General features: G+C 38.6%; 1 protein-coding gene across 3 annotated transcripts in view; it reads right to left on the bottom strand.

The window, feature by feature from the left end:
• The window catches only part of luzp2 (leucine zipper protein 2), a 238,041-nt gene that overhangs the window by 123,195 nt on the left and 91,759 nt on the right, over positions 1-23,087 (bottom strand). For 2 of the 3 annotated variants that reach the window (XM_023952509.1, XM_023952501.1), the window contains exon 2: positions 5,538-5,658. In XM_023952509.1, the coding sequence (XP_023808277.1) occupies positions 5,538-5,658 (121 nt within the window). The remainder of the gene's footprint in view (positions 1-5,537; positions 5,659-23,087) is intronic. The other variant, XM_023952504.1, reaches the window with a different exon arrangement.

Genomic DNA, 23,087 nt, shown 5'->3' with positions numbered 1-23,087 from the left:
AAAACAGTTCTTAGAAAATGCAGGAGGCTACAAACTGAAGTGATGTAGGAACTTCAAGATCAAACTGATAAGAACCACAAAGAAAGGTTTCTGTGTGTGGCACTAAACTTTGGAACGGGTTAAGCTATGAGATCAAACAATGTTCAAATATCCAAATGTAAAAAAGAAAATGTATAAAGAAACTCTGATTTCAGGATATGAAGATAAGAGGAGTCAATGATCAACAAGTGTTTGAATAATTCCAAATACATGTGTGAACTTGATTGGGGTGAAATAATCAAAGCTCTTTTGATTACAACCAAGGAATATTGCATTGTAATGTGTATTAATGATTATTGAGAGGTTTTAATTACAATCAATGAGCCATCAATTTTGTTGACTTGATCTGCAATGTGTAACAATAATAACTGGTTTAATGTGATCATGTGTTCTAATTATAAACAATGATTATTACATATCGGTACCGTTACTGTTTACTGAAATCATAAATCAATGTTTTCTGAAGATAATCAATCATTACTATGCACTGGATTTTGTTAGTTGAAAAGAATCTATCTGCTTAGAACTGGATTTCAAAAACTGTAAAACTATAAAAATGAATGAACTCAGTTGTGGTAGGATTATATAAGATCGCTTCTTCCCACTTCTTTTCAAACAATAAATCAAGCTCTGCTTATTCGTTAGTTATTTATTACTGTATTTAATCAAGCAAATGTGATTTAAGTCAGTGGTCCCCAACCCCCTGGGCCGCGGACCGGTACCGGTCCGTGGGTCATTTGGTACCGGGCTGCACAGAAAGAATAAATAACTTACATTACTTCCGTCTTACTTACTTCGGAATCTAAAAGAAGTTTTATTTTGAAAAATTGCCCGATTCTCTGTTACATCCGTCTATGTCCCTCTAGAGCAGGAGTGGCGAACACGCGGAGCGTGCTCTAGACGCAGGCCAAGGCGCTCTTCACGTTCACGTGATAGGTCACCGCTAAAATGAAACCCAGGAGCTAGCAAAATGAGTAAAAAACAAACGTCTTTGGAATGTTTCTTTGCCAAGGGGAAAACGCACAGCCAGGAGACAGAAGAGGACCCTTCGACTTCCGGGAAAAAAAAAAAAAAGCTACATTTAATAGACAGCACTTCTTTTTTGCACCATGAGTGTGGGAAGTGGAGAGGATGATGACCCCTGTGTGATGTAAAATGACATGCATGTCAAAATAAAAGCACTATTCTGTTCCCCTTCGTCATAGTGTTGCTATAATACTCATCAGCCTACATTTGAAAGACCGGTCCGTGAAAACTTTGTGTGACGTCATACCGGTCCGTGGTGTTAAAAAGGTTGGGGACCACTGATTTAAGTGACTTTTCTGTTTTGTTTTATTTTCTGTCTTTTTAATCTCTGCATTTCCCCATTTGACGAGTTTGATAAATATGTGTAAATTCTTTATTGCTTTGACCACAATGCTTGAAATTCAACTCAATTCAACATAATCAAAGTTGGGTTTTCCCTCACAAAGTAATGGATCTCATTCTATTTATAGTCCAAGGCAAATATGCTCTGAAATGAATTTATCTAAAGATGCTGTATCTTAACATTGTAACTGACCACGTAACCTAACCAAATTATCAGAATAACTGGACACATGGTCGTAAAAATGATTCATGTCGAATAAAGCAAAATCCCTTATGAACTCTGCACTTAATTTGAATTCCTTCTTTCCGAAATTTAATCAAATGAAACATCTGGGATTTGCTGAGAGAAACACATTTGTTCCATGAAGACAGGGAAATGTTAGCATAAAGTTAAACTAAAGTGTGTAAGGAAACAGTAATATTTATGAGTAATTAGATACTTTACTATTGCTACGACTTAGTTAATAACTCAGTTACAATTTTAGTAAAAGTAATCACTTATAAACTTAGCCTATTACCGGTACTTTTTTTGTAAAGCAATAAGGTTGTCGCTGCTCAACTATGCCTGTTTTCTATTGGGCTATGCCATAAAAGGGAATGATCTGTTCACCAGTTACCTGCTGACAGCTTATTTTAGAGAGGAACACAATCTACAGAGGTTCTTGTACTTTTGAATATCACAGAGTATAAATCCTCCAGAAGCCAGATTAAAAACATCTTTATATAAATCACCCTTTTTTTTTCCTTCCAGATTTAAGTCTTTCTATATGCACTATACTGTAGAAAGCACCAGCAAGCTTTTATTAAGTTATTTTTTTTCCATATCTACACAACATTAGAAGGGTTTGTGAATTTCTGTGAAATATCTTGTGTATTGCTATTTAGAAGACTGTCCATTTTCTACTTTGCACCATGGCAACAAGATAAATAAATGATGGAAGCTTAAGGTACATCTGTCTATCTATTTTCTGCGCCTACTTCATCATCTGCAGGGAACGTGTCCCAGCAATCATTGGAGAGAGCAGTTACACATAACGGACAGGTGGTTGATACATCACCAGACGGGCTTAAATACAAATAAGTTGAAAATGCAGGCATGGATGCCCTCACAGAAAATGTAAAATCACAAATCAATTTTGGATGCCTGCGGAAAGAGTCTGCGGAAAGAGAAATACGATAACATTTAAAATCTTGCATCGAAATGCCAGGGCAGGGATGATGGGGACATTTTCTATTGTGCATGGCTTTGTTTCTAAATACAAAGTGCTTATCCAGGTAAAGCTCCGGTTAAATTTTATATCTTAAAGAAACTAGTTATATTTGAGTAGAAACTATGGAGGGGTGACTAGTGGAGCATGTGCACAATGAAAATGCCTGGAAACCCAGCCATTACAGAGTATAAGATTAAGCACTGTATACTGATATAAACTGGAGGCCATCTGTTCAACAGCTGAAGCTTTGTCGAAAGTGGGTTACGCAACGACATAATGACCTCCAACACGAACAAATGTACAACAGTTTAGCAGAAAACGGATCGGGTTGCTGTAGAGGCCCAGTTAAAAACTCAGCTGACTGAAAAAGCTATGACACGGTGGAAGGAGATGTGGGTGATTCAACTTCAGTTAAGTAGAAAGACAGTAACAAGACTGAAAAAGTGTGTCATGCATGACTGGGTAAAAGTCCCCCACAGCAAAGCCAAAACATGTGTCATGCAAAAAAAGTCCATTTGTTTACTGTTTTTTCTGCACCATAGGGCTCACCAGATTATGACGCGCGCCATCAATGAATGGTCTATTTTTTAACTTATATCATACATGATGCGCATCGAACTAGTGGATGGATTAAGTGAGACAAGACAGTCCGTCAGTCAGACTTTATTAACTGTGTTCACAAAAATTCTAGGGCTATGTCCAAAGTCCCGACCTAATCCCTAACTAATAAAAAACTATATAGGGTGGGACTATGTAGCGCCCTGTATTTTAAAAGCAATTCATCATGCTCACTACTTTTTTTTTTCTTTTTTTTTTTACGGCGAATCAATAGGGATGGGAATAGAAGCCCCATGAAACTTTCCCAGGGGTTCATGTAATTGTGCCAGAAATCATTCAGGGCTTTGAAACCACACAGAACAGCGGCATCTGGTGGCGGGCTGGACGTATATCATATGCTTCAACTAAGCCCCTTGTGACACTTCAATGTGGAAATGATAATGAAAAACGTAAAACAAAACAACATCTTAACCGTGGTTCGACCAAACGAAGCTTTTGGCGCTGCATACGTCATCAACCACGTGATCCGGGCTAGTTGACACACGCCCCGAAACAATGTGCCGAACCACTCTGCTTCATGAAGGTGAAACAAGCGCCGGAGCGTCCGTGTCAAACCCTCCCTAGAGATCATCGATTTCACGAAGTTAAAATCTAATAGATATGAGTGTTTTGTGACGACTATTTATGATTCCACTGTCTTCTGATGATGAAAACGTTGATGGTTTCTTAAAAAAATACATTTTAAAACATTTTCTTTGCAAAAATTGTTGTAACACAACGCACTGTGGTCTATATTCACCAATCTAGTGAACATCGATGCTGCTTTTCACGGAGACTTCTGGGAAATTTCTTGGGCACTCGATTTTGAAATTGTAGGCTGTCTCCGAATTCCCACCCTGATCCTAACTACTAAAAAACTATATAGTGGGGCACTATTTAGTGCCCTGAATTTTAAAAGCAAGTATTTTAAAAGCAAGCATGCTCACTATTTTTTCTAACGGCGGATGTGACATCATCGATTTCACGAAGTTAAAATCTAATTCAAATGAGCATTTTGCATGGATTATTTATGAGTCCACTGTCTTCTGAAGATGTACATGTTGTTGGTTTATTAAAAAAGTACATTTTAATAAATTATTTGGGGGGAAATATTTCCGACGCAATGCATTGTGGCCTATATTTGCCGATCAAGTGAGCATCACACTGGTTTTTCGCAGAGACTTCTAGTAAATTTCTAGGGCACTCGATTTTGGATTTGTAGATTCGGACACCACTACAAAATGGCGAACGCAATATATAGTGCAATATGTAGTGACTAGTTAAGGAATTTGGACGTAACCTAGAACTTGTTTGTAGCATGCTATACATTAGCCACGCAATAGCATTAGCTGTGTAAGCATGTTCACAATACCTGTAACTCCAAACCTTGATCATGAAAAATACAAAAAAAATAACACTGATACAGCTGAAACAAATGTTTCTGTGACTATTCTAACACCCTACCTTGCTAGTAACACATAAAAAAACTATAGTCTAACCCCACTATATGTTAGCCACATTAAAAGAGTTAGCCAATGTGAATTCTTTGCTGTACCTGTAATTCCCAACATTGTTTGCAACACGTAGAAACACAGGAAGATACCGTTTAAAATAACATTAATGTGACTATGCTAACTCCTAACATTCTTTGGAACACACACACACACAAGAAGAAAGAAAAAAAACAGTCCAATACCGCTACACATTCGACACTCTAGCATATTCACAGAAAAAAACCAAAACTTGTTTGGAACTTAGCAAAAAACCTGACCAAACCATTTTCACAGATCGCGTGGTACTTCTCAAAATCGCTTTGACAACCACAATTATCCATAGATAAAGGTGCTCCGGTTCATTTGGTAAAGTCGGTTTATTGAAAATAAAATAAGTGTTTTAAATGTCCCTTAGAGTGTGAAAAATGCTGTATTTTGCTGTTTAGGCTAGTTATTTTATATTTTTATCCCTATTTTTGGGATTTTAACTCTTATTTTCCTGAAAAAAAGATTAAATAGGGTTCCTTAATCTTCTTTTTTTGGATTTGGATTTGTTGACTCTGACAATGCATCTCCATTTTTCGCCAACCGCATTTCTCTAAAATCATTAGATATGTAACAATGGGTTGGGCCTACTGAACTGACAAACATTTCCCCATCAATATTTAATGACATCTAGTTAGTTTACAGCGGGCTGATTAAAAATAAAAAAAAAATAAAAAAAAACAGTGAGAGGAAAATAGAGCTCCAAGAATGACTTGCAGCTCACAGCTTGAAAAGACCTGTGATGCAGAGAATGTATAAAAGATAAGGACAGTAAAACTCCAACCTGAAGGTTGCCTTTTAAGCTGTTCAGTTCTTTTGATGTCTTCGAGAGCTGATGTAGAATGCCGCTGCGTTCGTTGAAAACTTCCTTCAGTTTCTTGTCCAGCCCATCGTAGCTGTGTCTGCTGAGAGAAAGTGAGGTTTGACCATTAAATTTGTTATCACAAAATGATGCAATTTTATTCATTGTCAATTCTATTGAAATTCACAATTTTTATTCTTTATTAGAAAAAAACGTTGAGAAACTACCAGAAACAGCAAAACATAGGAAGAAAAATCGTAACTGTTCAGGCCTTAAACATATGAAAGGAAACCCAATGAAACATTTATTTTTCTTTCAGCCATTTGGTTTAGTCCGCATTTTAAAACAACAAGCCGTTTGACCTTTGATGTTCTCCTATATTTCCTACTTAATCTTGATTTTGACTATACAATTAGTTCAAAGAAAAACATTTTATACTGTATTAGTCAAACAATGCTCTCAAGTTGTGCTTTTAGTTATTGATGTGCTTAAAAAAAAGGTTTCAAAAGCCTTAATAAACATCCTCCTTTCTATTCTTGTTTTATCGAAAGTAAGTGTCCAGTGAGGTCAAAGGAATATATTTTATAGTTAATGAGCAGCCCATGAATAAAAAAAAGACTAAAAGAGCAAACATTCAGTCGATAAACATTTTTAGTAAAACACCAAGACAATTACAGCTTTAGCAGTGTGTATGTATGTGAATAAAAGGTATTGGCTCAATTTAAAAAATTAGGATTGCTGCAGATAGAATGGATTTTTTCTGTCCCTGTGAGTGTTATAAAAACTGCCTCATTTTGCTCCAAAGGCAGAATATGTTTTTACTGCTTAATGCAAGTATTGTATATGAAAGCAACCATATTTTCTGCACTTTAGGGTGCACCGCATTATAAGATAAACAGTCAATAAATTATCTAATTTTGAACTTGCATACAGAACTATAGGATGCATTTAGTGAGACAAAAGAGTCAGAGATAAGTCAGTCAGTCAAACTTTAACAGCTGTGTTAACAGTATTTCTAAAGTAAAAAACACAGATTTTTTTTTCAACAGTGGATATGACATCATCGATTTCACGAAGTTAAAATCCAATTAAAATGAACGTTTTGTGAGGATTATTTACGAGTCCACTGTCTTCTGAAGATAAAAATGTTGATGGTTTATCAAAAAAATACATTTAAATACATTTTTTGGGGTAAAAAAGGTTCCAATGCAATGCATTGTGGTCTTTTTTCGCCGATCTAGTGAGCATCGATGTACACTGGTTTTTCGCAGAGACTTCTGGGAAATTTTTTGGGCCCTCGTTTTTGGAATTGTAGATTCAGACCGCAATACAAAAAGGCAAAACGCATTATATAGGGGTTACGGGGGGGGAGAATTCGGATATACCCACAGTCTGACATGTTATATATTAGCCCCGTTAGCCACATTAGCCGCGTTAGACACATTAGCCGCGTTAGCCACGTTTACCTGTTCACAATAAAACCCATCCTTGTTTGCAACACGTTAAAAGAACAGACCGATACCTCTAAAACAAATTTTACTGTGACTACAGTAACTCCCAAACTTGTTATTAACATGTAGAGAGAAAAAAGTCCAGCACTGCTACATGTTACATTTACCTCTCAATATTTATTTGACATCATTTAGCAAAACCACAATTATTTAATTTATAAGGCAGACTGCAGTTTTTTTAGAAAATAAAAGTCTTTTAAAGGGCCTAAACCATGCAAAAGTAAACTTTTTGGATCTTTTAGGTTTATTTTAGTGTTCACTCCTCATTTTACGGTATTTTGATCCATAACCACATTTCTGAGTATTCCTCTGAAAACCTGCCCTACGTGCACCAGCCCCTTCCAACCCACGAGAATGAGCGGGTTCTCACATTGTGATGTCACAAGGGAACAGCCCCTTCCAGGAAGAGTCTGCGCTGTCAGTACAGCCCCCAGCATAACACAGAAACACACTTTCCTCATGGAGCTAGCGATGTTTGGCAAAAACGCTTTTCCAAAATGTGCACGTCCATCTTTACAAAAGTTTGGATGTTGTTTGTTTTCGTGGGCAAAACGCAGATATACTGCCGAGGCCGGCTCTAGGCGGCACCCACAAAAATGGGCGGCACCCACAAGGAGAGAAAGCCGGTGCCTCAGATATCGTCGAGTCTTACTCCAGGGTAGGAAAATGAACTGTGAAAATAACTCACATTTCATTTTTAAAAATTGTTCTTTAGTTTACCAAAGGTATTTAATGATCATCTATATGGATATAGATTATTATGAAAGGCTTAAGAATAGCATGATATACAGTAGACCCTTTAAATGCACCTGTAGTACAGATAATAATATTTTTTAAGATGATACCTTTTTTAAAACAAGAAAATCATTCAGGAAACTGCAGCCTATTCAGAACTCTGCGCCTCAGGTTCTCAGGACCAAAAAAGTAGACCACCTCTGAGGTCTTTACACTGACTGCCTGAGGACTTTAAAGTTCTGTTTCTGGTTTATAAGGCTTTGAATGGTTTAGCACCATGATACATGATTGACGTCCTGACCCAGTGTGTAACAGCCAGACCTCTCTGGTCATCTGGATCCAGTCTTTTCTCAAGTTCTAGTTAAAACCAAACACGGAGAAGCTGAATTCAGCTTCCATGTCCTGTTGATCTGGAACAGACTTTCACAAAGCCTAGATCAGCTGAAACACTCGTTTTACTTAAATACAGTTTAAAGACCCACCTAGTCTCAGCTGCATTTGATTAGTTTTCATTCAAACAATTACATACTAAATTGTACTTTCAGCTTACTTTGAACTCAACTTTTTAAACTTTCTTTACGTTTTTATTTTATTTTAATTATCACTCCTTTAATATTTCCTCTGAATGTTTTATATAAAGCAAATTGAATTTCTTAAAAAAACTAACAAAAAAGCCTTCAACACTTGCTGCTGTTATTGGCCAAAGCTTAATAGAAATAAAGAAAGATTCATGCTAAAAGCAGTTTGTAGAACCATTTTTTTTTTTTTTCCGTGACTTTTTATATTTTCTTTCATGAATCACTATGACAGAATCTGGTTGATAATTTGTGTTTCACCGCAAAACCCAGAGCTCCCAAACGGAGCCTACAGTAGAACCTTCTTATGAATCAACGGCTTTGTTTCCGCCCGGGCTGTCTTCCAAAAACCCCTTCACACCCCATGTCATAGATCCCAGCAGCAGATCACGCACAATAACACATAAATCACTAACAGAATAGCATCACCTGGGAAATAAATAAATAACACAGCATACTGAATCCCACACTTGACTTGCTACCATATGGCACTGGCGTGAAATTTATTACAGGTTCAAGCAATAAGGGAAGATGGGGTGAGAGAATCCTCCCAGTCTGCCATATTATTCATTACCCAATGGAATAGGCCCTTGGGTATCTGTGAAATGAATAAGACACATAATTTGAGTCCCACTGACACAGAAACATGTATATCTCAAGGTTTTCAGATAAAGTCTTGTCTTTTTTTCGGCTCACCCAAGCCTCTACAAACTGCTCATTACAGCGAACAAATGGTAACAGCTGCATGATTGTACCATGACCTCTAAAGAGTTTACTACTCAATCAGGCTCCTCCCAATCAGGGATGGCCTTTCTTTCCAAGGCAGTGATGTCAATGACAAACCCACACTTGACGACGAAAAAAAAAACGGATAAGGAATGGCACCAACAGGCACATGGTCATAAAGCAATGGAGATGAGATAATGAAATCTTTCATTCTGGACATCTGCAAATTGAAATGAATTCCTGGCTGTCTTGATGAAACGGAGAGTGAGGAGGGAGGCGTCATTTATACGATCAAATTATAGAGGACAAATATTTCTTTGCCCTTGGAGTCACAGCAGGTGCCTGAATTATATGAGGCTGACCCTTCAGCATTAAAAAAAAAAAAAGAGCCATAGAGGATAATGAAACTGAACAACTGAACACAACATCCAAGCAACGACTAAAACTTAAAAAAAGCTGCAAGACCTCATCTAATGAAAGAGCTGGACAAGAAATATTACTATTGATCGACGCTTAATTTTGTTGAACATGTAAAAAAAATATTTTTGTATTGGCATTGCGTTTACACACAAACATGTTTTACCAGGAATTGCCATATCAATGAAAAAAATAGTTTATTGTCCCAGGTCTACTATAGTCAGAGGTTTACAGGACATTTGATAAGGTTTAATTCAAATGTTTTGAGACAATTTGTAACTTTTCATTTCCATCCATCCACCCATTCCATTTCTATGGTTCTGGTGAATACTCAATTTTGATTGGCTGCAGGCTCTCCATTAAAAGGGACAGTGGACACCTAGAAAAGAGGTTCCGGTCACTTGGCCTGAATGTTTTTGCGCTGGCGTAGACACTAGTTGGTAACCAGACCAACAAAAACTTGGAACATATGTGGACATGTTATTCCACAGGAAGATGGGTGCAGGCTCAGTAGCCATGACGACCGGTTATCAAATATTCTGCTTTTGCGAAAGTGGTTAGCACTCTTGCTTCAAAGCAAGAAGGCCCCCGGTTCAAGTCCCGGCTGGGAGACCTGAAACAGAACACCAATGGGGGGACCTTTCTGTGTGGAGTTTGCCTGTTCTTCCCTTTGCATGTGTGGTTTTTCTCCAAAAACATGCTTCATAGGTTAATTGGTAACTCTAAATTGTGAATGTGAGTGTGCGTGGGTGTGTGATTTGTGGGTCTGCGACAGACTGGCGACCTGTCCAGGGTGTCCCCTGCCTTTGCTTACGAGTAGCCGGTATGGGTCCGGCAGCCCAGTGACCCCGAAAGGGACAAAACAGGTTTAAAAGATGAATGGATTACATTTGATTTAATATTTATTCCGTAAGTGTCTATGGTATAAGAGGGGTACGACAGTTATAGGTATCCATTATCATCAATTAATGAACTTCGCAGAGGCAACCGTCCAACGCTAAGTGGAGGATGGTTTATGCTTCTGCGTCATCCATTAGTTTTTGATGTTGACCAAATTATTGGGCATTACAAATTTTACTTTTCAACTTTTTAGCAGGGATCCCCAGACCTATCCCAGATTTCTGAAAGGAAGCCAAAGTGTTTACCGGTCAAGTCAAAAGTTAGTTTTTCTAAATCACGTCTGCCAATGATCCCCCTCCCAGTTGGACATGTCTTTAGGGTTAAATCACAGAGTATGTGGGTGGAGCTTTTTTTCTTTTCTTCTTAACATCATTCAACCACCTTTGCTGGTGCCTCTCAATGTAAAGTCCCCCAAGTTCTTTCTGGATGCCTGACTTTCAAACCCCATCTCCAAAGGGGACCCCTGCCACTCCTTGAAGCTTAGTACTCTTTGCCACCTGTACCTCATCTTATCAGTTCATTCACAACCCATAGCTCATGGGCACAGGTGAGGATAGGAGGTAAACTTAGAGGTAAATAGAGAACCTCACTTTTTTTTGTATCCGCATGCTCTCCTCCTCACAACATCTAAAGATACTTCAGAGACTAAAATAACTTTGTTGTATAAGCTTAAAAACATCAATTATATTTCCAGATACCTGATTCATTCAATTTATGTGACCTAGATATGTTACATATTTCACCTCCTCCTTATAGCCAATGCTAACACTGCTCAGAATTGCTATGAATAGCTTTTTGCATGCAGGTCTACATGCATAAACAAGCTGCTTATGAACACTCTGTTCTCGCTAAAACCAACACCTGTGTTCATCTTTATTTTCCAGTCCTTCACATGCTTTATTCTTTTTAATTCAGCCTGGTTGCGGATGGCACTGAGGGAATTACTTCCCAGCATGAAAGGAAAAATATTAGCTGGTAACAATCTTAAAAAAACAGCTCTGCGTTTGAAGAGGCAAGTGAAACCTAATGCAACGCACAATGACATCGCAGGGATTATCCACTATCGTCTGCCTTGCAATTAGCCACAGTAAACATGAAGAGCTCAGTATGTGACAGCAGGTTGAGTAAGCAAGTGTCTCCGCCTCCCCTCAGCATCAGCCTTGCTATTTTTAGAAATTTTGCAGGAGACAGACAGTAGTAGAGACAAGGACAAATTAAAAGGTTCCTGTGGGCTCAATGTCATTGGAGGCCTGTCCACCAGTGGACCTGTTGTCATGGTGCACACGTATAGTCACCTTTAATCTCCACTGATTATTTCAAATCCAAAATAATGCACATGTGAAACACAGACTGAGTATGCATTGTTGTTAAAATATATCTGTCAAAGTTGTCTATATTAATTACATGTGGTCGATAAATAAAGTATTGAAATATTGAAAACATATAAAAATATAATTACCTGTATAAAGAAATTGCTATTGACCACATTTTTGAAAAACTAAAATTAGTTTTACCTGCTAGGAATTAATATTGCTGAATCTAGACTTCTCTTCAATTGGATACACGACATCATGCCAGCATCTTCTGACATTAAGAACAGATGGGAAACAAAGTCTTTAGTGTTTACCATTGTACACTTTAAGACTCTAATACGGCAATTTCTGCACCATAAGACACACTTTAAAGCCTTAATTTTTTCAAAAAAATACAGTGTGGCTTATGATCCGGAGCACACAGCGCGCTGTTAAACCATCAGTCTGTCTTTTTCATGAGTTGCAAACGAGGTTGGGTGTTATGGTAAATGCTGACGTTTGGCATGTCTAACTGTTTTCTTTTTTGGGTTACTAACGAGGTTGGGTGTTAGCGTAGTAACGTTTGTTTTAGCGGTATCAGTCTGTTTTTTTACGTGTTACAAACAAGGTTGGCCCAGTTTAGATCCTAGTAACTTGGCCAACTATAGAACAGTATCAAACCTCCCCTTTATTTAAAAAAACCTAGAAAGAGTTGTAGTTAAGCAGCTTTACTTCCACCTATACCTTCAGCGTGTCCTAAGAGTTCCCTTAAGAAGTCTTCAGCTTGTTCAGAACCCAGCAGCTAGATTGTTAGCAGGAACTAACAGAAGAGATCACATCACTCCTGTCTTAGTTTCACTTCACTGGCTCCCAGTTGATTCTAGAATTAATTTCAAAATCCTCCTGCTGACCTATAAGGTCTTACATGGTATGGCCCCATCCTATGTCGAAGTCCTCATAATGCCTTACCATCCAAACAGAACACTTGCATAATGCAGGACTGCTTGTGGTTCCTAGAATTTGTAAAGGTACTGTTGGAGGTAGAGCGTTTAGCCGCCAAGCCCCTGTTTTATGGAATAAACTCCCAACTCATGTAAGAGAGGCCGACACAGTTTCTACATTCAAAGTTAGACTTAAAACATTCCTCTTTGGACAGGCTTATTGTCAGGCTAGCTAGTAATCAGAGATTATTTAACTTACTGTTAATGTGTTTAAATTAAACTTAACAATAACAATAAAGTTGTTAGTAGGCTGCTAGAAGTTTGAAGCTGGGGAAACTATGGTGCACTGGGGTTCTGTCCTCTATTCTCATCTACTTCTATTCTCTTTCTCTCCTCTATTTATGATCATTATTCATCATTTAGTTCTCCATGCCTCTGTTTGGTGCAGTGTGATTTTTGTTCTGTCCCTCTTTCCCACTCCCCTCTTTCGTCTGGATGAAGCTCGTCTGCTGGACTTTAAATGTGTAGTTGTAGATTTAGATAAGTTAATTCTTCTCTATGAGTTCTGGTTCACCGCCTGTCCGTCCTGGGGTAGGATCCCTCCTTCATGTGGGCACCCCTGAGGTTTCGTCGTTTTTACCGGATTTCGTTTTTCTTTATTGAATTGAATGAGGATTTTTGTGAAATCTCCTGTGTGACCGTGAAATGACCCAGAAGTGACCCACATGCGCAGAAGAGTACTGTTTGTTTGTGGAAGTAGCTAACGTTAACAATAGATTTCAACAATAGAGTTGTCAACAGCTGAGCTCTTTTTGCATTATTACATTTATTTTCACAAAGGACACAGCACAATTACAGTCTTCTCATTTTAGAAGGCATTGGAGCCAGGATCGTCTGTACCCACTGTTGTGGAATGGGGATGTTTATGTGCTAGGGCTGCACGCGTGTGTGTGTGTGTGTAAGAAAAGGAGAGAGCGCATACAGCAAGGTAGAGAATGAGGGGGGCAGTGGGGGCGCGCATTCATGTTGTGTGTTAGGGAGGAAGGAGAACGGTAATAAAAGAAGGGTTCCCCCAGAATAAATGCTTTTGACTTTTTATTAACCCGCTCTGGAGTTTCTAAGGGTCCGAACGGGGAAGTGAACCCCAGAGGAGGGTCTGCCTTCGGCCCTGGAGAAGGTCTCCCCCATGCTTCTGACCACGGCCGGAAAGGGAGAAAAAAAAAGTCATCGCGGGAAAGGTTCAACACCACGCTCGGCCATTTCGCTGGAAATATTTTCAAAAAACGCCCGGTTGCAATAAGAGCCCTCGAGTTTTGCCTGAATAGAGCTGTCACCCCAAATATTAATCAACTCGGTGACCTCGCTTCCCTTTCACTGACTGACAGCAGCATCGTCTGCCATGGTTGATGTTTATGTTCTAGTTCCTGCCTACTTCAACGCAGAATGATGACGTTTGTAGCGTATCGATGACGTACGGGTCGGATTCATGTGGCCTGGCCGTTCAGACGGAGGTCGCATTTCAAAAGATTGGATACGTATCAGATCAAGGACCATATACCCAAGTGGCCTGGGTCGCATTTGAAAAGATCGGATCTGTGTTGTTCAGACTGTCATGAAAAGATCAGATACAAGTCGCATAGGGGCAAAAAAAATCGGAATTGGGTCGTTTCAGCCTGTAGGGTGAACGTAGCCTTAATGAAGTATGATGATTTTTTTTCTGTCCCTTTTGCCTCAAAGTTCTGTGCGACTGATATTTGAGCTAAGTCTATAACAGACCATACATTGGTGCTGTGTCTTGTGAAAAGTACAAGAAAACACAGTGAAAGTCTTTGTATAGAAATGGCAAAAACATAAAACAGTAATGAAGCGACCTGAAAAGGACTGAACGACTAAAAATATCCAAGGAGACAATAATGACTTAATCAGAAGGTTATGAAGGAAGCAGAATGTTTAATAGCGGAAAACTCATTTGCCTCAATAAAAGCCATTAGTTTTAACGATAATAAAAGTACTGGACAAGAATAGGTTTTTTTTTGGAAAATGTGAAAGTTATTCTAAACCAAATCATTTCTAGCTTATCTTCAAGACCTGTGTAGAAATATTCCTTTGATTTAAGACAAAAAAGGTTTGAGCTGTGTGTTGGCATTAAAAGAAAAAAAACCTCTTAAAAAAATAAAACCATCAAACTGATAACTGGTAGTTGTGTTATAGTCTGGTATTTCTTTTGCAAAATTTGCTAAATTAATTGAACTAAAACTTCTTCACTCAGCCATCAGTATGTGATGTAAACCTCATGAGTGCTAGCATTCTGTCCCACATCAATGGCTGCAACACACCAGGAAGTCCACTTGGGAATGAACCACAATATAGGGAGACATACAATGTCAAATCACTACAAGCATTCTAAAGCAAGCACAGGGATTTTGAAATAGGGGGTATAGCTGATGGTTAGATTCCGTCCCTCAAATCACAGAGCACAAGAAAGGTCAATAGGGGTGTCCCAGTCATCTCCTTTTGATGCCTACTTGGTGAGGCATTCAAGGCATATCCCAGTGGGAGGAGGCCCAGCACATGCTGAAGGGAGTATGTCTCTTGGCTGGATTGGCAAAACAGGAGGAAGTTCCTGTGCAAAGGGAGGTCTAAGAGTCTTTGAATTGGCTGCTGGCCCCGCAACCCAGAACAAGATAGAATAATAGGTCTAAACCAACAAAGACCCCAAATTAATGTTAAAGCTATTTCTAACATGTGTTGGATGTTTTACATATAAAGAATTTGAGACGCTGACCAGTGTTAAACAATGACTGTTTCTGTTCAGGATTGGCATAAAACAAATAGCGCCGGATCTGGAGCCAGTATTAGAAAATGTGTGCTCGTAAATTACGTGTCATCTCTCACTGCAGGATCAATGTTAAGTATCCAATATTTCACAACTCAGAAAGGGAGAGCCACTGAGCAAAAGGGGTTTATCAGCACTCATGGGGATTATGGGTGAAAGTGGTCTTTTGTGATTCTTCCAATTTCAAGCTGAATGAATTACATCATTAGAGGGGCAAATAAAAGTGTTTGAGAGGAGGGACTGTCAAGAAATGAATTCATGCCTTTAGAAAAGCATGGCCATCATCAAGTGTCTGCAGAGAAAAGTTGGTCATGTGTACCAACTGCTGTCTTATTAAACCAGACAGTGGAAAGAAATATTAATTGCACTTATGTCAGGGTTGCCTAAACACTACATTTTTCTCAATTACTTTACTGAGGAAATATAACATTCTTTTCTGTCAATCCCATAAAAAAAATAAAAAAAAATAAAAACAAAAAGATACAGTGCCTCCACATTCCTAAGCCTTGGGACATTCAGTACATTAACCAATTACAGGGTAATGTATCCCTGTCTTGTGCATATGGATAAACGTGTAGCACTCAATTTTTAAGATGTTTTAGTGAAACAATTGAAACTTGTAAAGCAGTGGTAAATTTAGCGGGACACATTAGATTTTACAATGAAACTGTCACATCTGGCGATAAAAATTAGGTTGTACTGGGTTGTTTAGTCAACCCTCTAAACCAAGAGTAACCAATTGAGGTTTTAATGGATCCAGTAACAAAAACTTCATCCAAATCAAGGTCCACCTGCTATATTTTGGCTTCTTTTCAGTAATATTTCTTTTTGTGTTCACATTAAGACACATTCATAATAGTAAACAGGGACAAATTTAGGCCTGCATTGCAACAAACTAGTAAATCATTTCAATAATCGGCTTTCCTCACCTTCGAAAGTACCATGTGGTTGTGTTATAACACGTTTCACTCCTTTCGTTACCTGCTCATATGTTTTTCACAATAGACCTGTTGGATGTAAATGGCAGCAACATGTGAGCCATTTGTAATTACCAGAGGGTAATTACCGCTGGTGCAGAGAGAACAGTCGGTCATTCCGCATGAGGACCCTGGTCCACCATTTGGTAATATCGGCTCCGTACAGCGTTCCCTTATTTATCGTAGGACTAACATTCTATAAATACCCTGTGATAAGTGAAATCAACAAAGAAGGATTACAGATGTTTTAGGCTGTAAAACTCCTCACGACGTAGTTTATGCACTTTTTCTCAGGCAAACATGAACATTTGCACACTTTTCTCTCTTCTTTAAAGTCTCAAAGTTCAAACCATAAAAAATAAGTCCAGTTTTTCTACAACAAAAACAAAGATCTGCTCACTATTGAAGATTTCTGTAGATTCGGCAAACTGAACCCCCTCTATACAGGAGATGGAAATATTTGATTGACAACGGTCTACAACCAATGAAAACGCAGAACATAGCAGCTGTAAATAAAAAACTGCACTGAAAAAATCTGTGAAACAGCAGGACCGACCGTGATATAACGAGGAAACACTGTCGGGATAAAGAAATAGATGCGTTATAGAAGTTTATGTGGAGCACACACATCCTCAGAGGACACCAGGTCATGTAAACTGCCCACCAAATGTGGACTTTGCTTAGTTGACGAACTTAATGTAAACAGAAAAAAAGGGGGGGGGGGGAGAAAGTCCTAAACAACCCTTTTTCCACAAAAAAAAAAAAAAGACTTGGAGCCTTTTTTAATGCAGTTCTTTTAAAATTAATGTAATTTTAAACCAAGGGAATTTAAAGCGTGGAAATAGAAATACTTAGCATATTAGATGAATAATTCAATGATTACTTGCAGGGTATTTCATGCGTGAGTAGAAGCCACTTCCTTTTTCTCAGAATTTAACTCCCTATCACTCTCTAAACTATTAAAAGAACGCATTTTAAGATATGCGCTTCATAGAAAGAGGGAGCTTGCAAATTACTCAACCAAATTGTTCAAAATCTGTCAAAAGGACCCTCCAATTTGAGATTAGTTTTGGTAATATCAGTAATTTCAGTTTAAAAACGTCTTTACATACGTATGGCTCACCTTTGGCATGTACTCTGCTGCTTGGGTTAAGCTTATTAAAATCCATTAGATCTGCAGTTTTAAAAAAATAACCTTGTTTAAAAAAATAAGAACAAGAAGTTTACAAAAAATATGTATACCCACTGTGACATAAAATCCCCCTTCAATCTACTTGTCAGTCAAATTGTGTTTTTCTATTTGTTTTTCATTCTAACCACATGTATTTTCACCGAATAATTGAATTTTGCTAAAGATTTAGTGAGACTTTTCTGTTTTGGATTATTTATGTTGCTTGATGTGAGAGATTGACTGGACCCATTCTCGCTTCCTATGGTCAAAACCTTTCAATCTACAGAAAAATACCAGACAATTATGGTTTTAGAAGCAACCCACTTTGGCTGCCAGCATCAATTAAACGTGGGATCTGAGTGTATCTAATGCAATGCTTCTCCGTCCTTGCTTTTAAAAGCTGTGCAACACCGAGATCCAACTTCAGTAATTGTTCTACCACAATAAAAGCTGGACGGAGCTTGAATTATTTAGCGTACTCTGAAGGAGAACTCTGCCAAACATCAATGGGCACTGCTATTAAGAACAACAAATTGTGTGTGGGAAGGCTTAGCCTTTTCCCCCTAGAGACATTTTGAAAACATGTAATCCAGCTTTCTTTCCAGCTTTGTCAAAGAACGCTCAAAGAAAACGGTACAATCCAGAGAGTGTGTGTTTGAGCATACATGGAAGTGAGATCGGAAGCGCACCTTGAATGTCACACGACAACAAAAATTAAATAAAAACCAACAAATCTCTATTTTTATTTCACCAAAAATGATGACAGTGTGATTAAATAACATTGCAAAATCCCACTGTTACAGTGCAGCAGCCCCTTTGAAGCTACATTTACATCACTCATGGCGGAGCGCGTTCAAGCAGCCACTTCTAATGAAAATGTACGGACCCCGTGACCTGACATGGATAAAATAATAAATATCTTGTTCCCACACAATCATTAAGTTGTCCGAATGAAATCATATCTTGGATAGCTGCAATGTTTTTGTTGCACCGCTAATGTTAGCTTGGGGATGTGAAGAGTTGTTAGCATTGATGGTAAAAGACAACTGGACTGAGTGACCCCTCCTCCCTGCTGTTCCAAACAGGAAGTACCTGCTGGCTCCAAAAAAAGCAAAATCCCATAGACTTCTATACAGAAATAATCAGTTATTACTCAGTCATGCTATTTGTCAGGATAATGTTTTTAATCACACTCACTCTGTCCAATTCAATGGCTGTGAGCTAGCAGTGAAGCGTCTAAAACAAATGGATGATGGGAAGGAGGGTGGGCTTACTGCGTGCTATCAGTCCCGCCCACCACTCAGAGGTGAATTTCTGCAGCTGTGTAGAAAGTATGTCCTAGAGAACGACGCAGGTTTTTGATGCTGTATAACCATTATTAATAGACCACTTACAATAGAACAAAAGATGTTTGGAGAGGAACCCTAAACTACCTGGCTGAAGGACTTTGAGATGGTTTTTATTACGCAGAGAAACTGTTCTCTCTGCAAACAAAGTCGGCTAAATACAGTCAAGATCTCTTGATAACAAATGACAGTAAGCTGATCATGTGGAGCTCTTCCTTTATTTACTTATTTTTCTGACAAAAAGAAAACATGATTTAAACGTCTAAATAAACTCCCATCCTAAATCCTAAACCTTTCCCTTTTCTGGCAGCGTCTCTAGGAGAATTTCGAGAAACAGAGTGAGATAAAGCAAAGCTTCAGAGTTCAACTTTCTGCAATGATGCTTCCTCACAGAAGCTAATCAATGACAGATTGAAGAGGAGTCACATTTTCTTGGATGCCTTGGATTCAGGACCGGATTTAAACCCTCAGCTGGAGTTTGAATGACTTTGCCTGGGAGCCTTACGGCCAGCCATTCCGGCTTTCTTGTGCAGCCGAGGGACATAAAGATTTAGTGCAGAATGCTTTGGCCAGGGTTACATAGCTTGGATGTTGAGTCCTCACATGTTGAACTGTTTGGATAGAAAGTGGCTGCTACTAAAGCTAATAAACATCTTGGTAAAAGCTGAAGGATTTGAATGCTGGTAAAAAAAACAACAACAACTGTATATTCTAAAAGTAATTTTTTTTAGAAACATCAGACAATCGCTTCAGTCTTTAGTATTTATGTTTATTTATTATAAAGGTACATTTGCACTGATGTCCCTGAAATCCTAATTAACTGTGTCTCCGAAAAACGTCCCTGCACTCCCCGAATCAACCTTGCCAATCACACTGGCTGTTTATACTGACACAGGAATGAAACCGACAACCCCATTAGCAATGTTTTTGTTCAAAATGTAAGGTTTCAAAAAGCCGTTGGCTTTGAACTTTTTGGTTTCAAACAAACTTAAGAAGAGTTATGACACAAGGATCTTCGCCTGGCTTTCTAGACAGTTTTCTCATTATTTTGTCCTCATCTTTGCTTTGTTGTTGGATATTTACATCTGTATTTTGTCTCTGCATGTTTGAAAGTTGTTACAAAACACAAAAATCTCTATGCAGTACAAAATAACTAAATGTACTCGGAATTGAGTTTTTGTGGATTTTTTGTGTAATAATATCAAGAATGTAACTGTAAACAAAAGTTAGGGTCGTACTAAAAAAATGGATGTCAAATATTCTCACAAAAATGGTTTTAAAGGAGAAAATTGTAAATTGGAAAGAAAAAAATTAAAATAAAAGGCCCCAGACTAATTTAATTGGCTTTCAGTAATTATAATACTACAAAAAAATCTGTGTTGCAATTATCAAGGCTAACATTTTTTTATTTAAATTTTAAAATGAGGGAAAATTTTCCAAATAATTTGGTTGGGAGAATAACTGTAATGCAAAAAAAGGCCCAGAACTAAATGTTGTTTAATGGAATTCTTTTCAGTGATAAGTGGCTACCAAGCTCATCATCTAAATGTTGAATGTGTTTTACCAAACAAGATTAACATTGCTAGCAGTTTTCAATTACCTTTTACACTTACTGTACAACATCACTGATTAAATCCTAATTAGGTTTCAGTATGAACAGCTATTGATTCCAATCTTATTTCTCAGCACGTTTTCCAGCTTCAAAAGGGACAGACACCTGGAAAAGGTGATTCTGAAACACATTTCTTATCTGAGGATAAAGAAAAGCCTAATTCCTGCTGGTGTTTCGGGTTTCTCTTAGTATTTCTGCCTCTCGTCTGACCGATGGCCAAGAAGTTGGGAACTGGCAACCAGCAGGCAGATGCATCTGATTCACATCAAGGGCAATCAGTGAAGGCTCTTCCCGACTTCCAAGTGTCACTCAGGGAAAAGACGAGAGGACGAGTTAAGTCAGGCTGAGGGGAGGGAAGGAGGGGGGAGTGCGGTGGAGAATTTGGAATAGGATGACGGATGTGACTTGATTACTGGTTAACTACCCCGCTTGTGCACCACTCCAATCTGGATGAGAAATCCTTTGGCGGCTGGATTATCAATTTGGAGAAGGCAAGACTCAATTCAAATCATTTGTTTTACCCCAAACAGACCGACAGTAACAGGGGGCCCCATCTTCATCTGTGCTTGAAGGTGGCTCTCAAGAAGGAGCTAAAAGGGCATTCCTGAATGCACGTTTGGGATATGGTGTTTATGCTGGACTGTCGCTAATCAATTCTAGCGCATGTCTGCCACCTATGAAAGCGGCTCGGTGTGAACTGTTGATGCAGTGCAAATTACACAAATATCACTCCAGGCTTTTTCCTTTGACAGTTCTGTTCCGACATTTGAAAGATTTGGACACAAACCGCAATTATTAATTCCTCCACGAATTTTAAAACAGATGTCAGTTCCGTGGACTAAAAGGTTCGTCATCCACACGTCACTACCAAATCCGAGTCCTTGATTAGTCAAAGTATAACCTATTTTAACTTTTAACGTGCATTCAACAGACGTAGGAGCCCAAAAACAGTCATAAGATCTTGCGTAGCTATGTCTGAACCCAAGAGCTTTGGACAAGGCGCTCAAGGTTGATTTCCACTAGTCCGTTTCCGTTGCATTTGCGCAAGAAAATCAATCGTTCATTGATCAGTAGGACAGTTTGCAAATAAAAACTTCCATTGCACTTTCAAAAAAAAAACTTTATAAGATTTATTTCAATACTCATGGTGACGGGTTCATGCGATAATGTACGATAACTGTACGGATGTAAAAATGTACGGATAACACCACCATGGACGACAAAAGTTTATTGTGAAGGTTCAAAAACACAACATCATAAATGACACAAAACATATATTTTACAAGAACTCAAGGAAGGAGAGGGCATGGGGTTAGATTATTTAACTCTTGTGCCATTTTGTGGGGTCCAGATGACCCCATCCTTACATTGACATGTTATCCTTACCATGACAAAGGTAATCCATGGACACCAGTTAAGATAACAAATCATTGAAGAAAAAAGTTTCAGCGCACTGTCTTGTGGGGTCCAGATGACCCCACTCCCAAAGTAAACGTGCGTTGGAGGCAGGTTAACGTTGAGAGTGGGGTCATCTGGACCCCAAAGACAGGTGAATGCTTGTTCAGCGCACTGTATTGTGGGGTCCAGATGACCCCACATGATAGCACAAGGGTTAAGGGTTGGATAAGCAGAGAGAGCGAGACGAACTGCTCCTTCTGGATCCAGGGGGGAGGGGTTACGGACCGGAGAGTAGCTACAAGGTTCTGCTTGCCACAGTGGTTTGCCAGGTTGTTGATTCTTGAATGAAATCTCCTATTAAGGTTTTTCATCAAAATTGAAGTGTTCTGTTTACTACTGACTACTGTTTTGCCTGTTTTCAAAGATCCTTTAAGTTATCTTTTTAAACACAAGCCCTCAGGATGGGTTTCGTAAAAACATAAATGAAATAAAGGCTCTCGCTAGAAAAAGGTTTAAAATTTTGTCTTTCTGATAATTTATACCCGGCACTACAAGTTATGCATTTTTATTTTCAGACCCCCACCCAATTCACAGCTCATTGGCTCAGGAAAGCAATGCTGTCTCTGGTGCATATTTGTTTGGATATGTTGTTTCTGATGTTGCTTCTAGTTTCCCACAAATCATCCTCAGGCTAGGCGTTAACCTAGAGAAAAAGAGCAGGGCTGAGATTCAGAGCACAGAAGCTGCAGGCAGCTTTTGTAAGAACTCAGCACAAGTGTTCAAATAAACCATTCAACTTCCTTCTGGGCTCATTTTCAGATGTTTAAGAGCAAAGACAAAGCTGTTTTGTTAGACATTAAAACTTCTAAACCATTCTAATGCTCATTTTCTGTTTTGATCAGTGGAGATAACTTTGATTTATCAAACTGAGATCGTAAATTGCTTAAAACTGGTGTGAAATGCATTAAATAGAACCGTTTCGATGTTTTGCTTTGTCACTCCGTAGGGCTGTGAAATTATTTCATGAGGGCTACAATGTCAAGCTAAAGGACTGGACATGTTCTGGTTTCGCTGACTCCAGGATTGATGACTTCG

Source organism: Oryzias latipes, chromosome 3 (genome assembly GCF_002234675.1).
Source record: "Oryzias latipes chromosome 3, ASM223467v1".
Taxonomy (NCBI): Eukaryota; Metazoa; Chordata; class Actinopteri; order Beloniformes; family Adrianichthyidae; genus Oryzias; species Oryzias latipes.
This window is presented reverse-complemented; position numbering and strand designations above follow the sequence as displayed.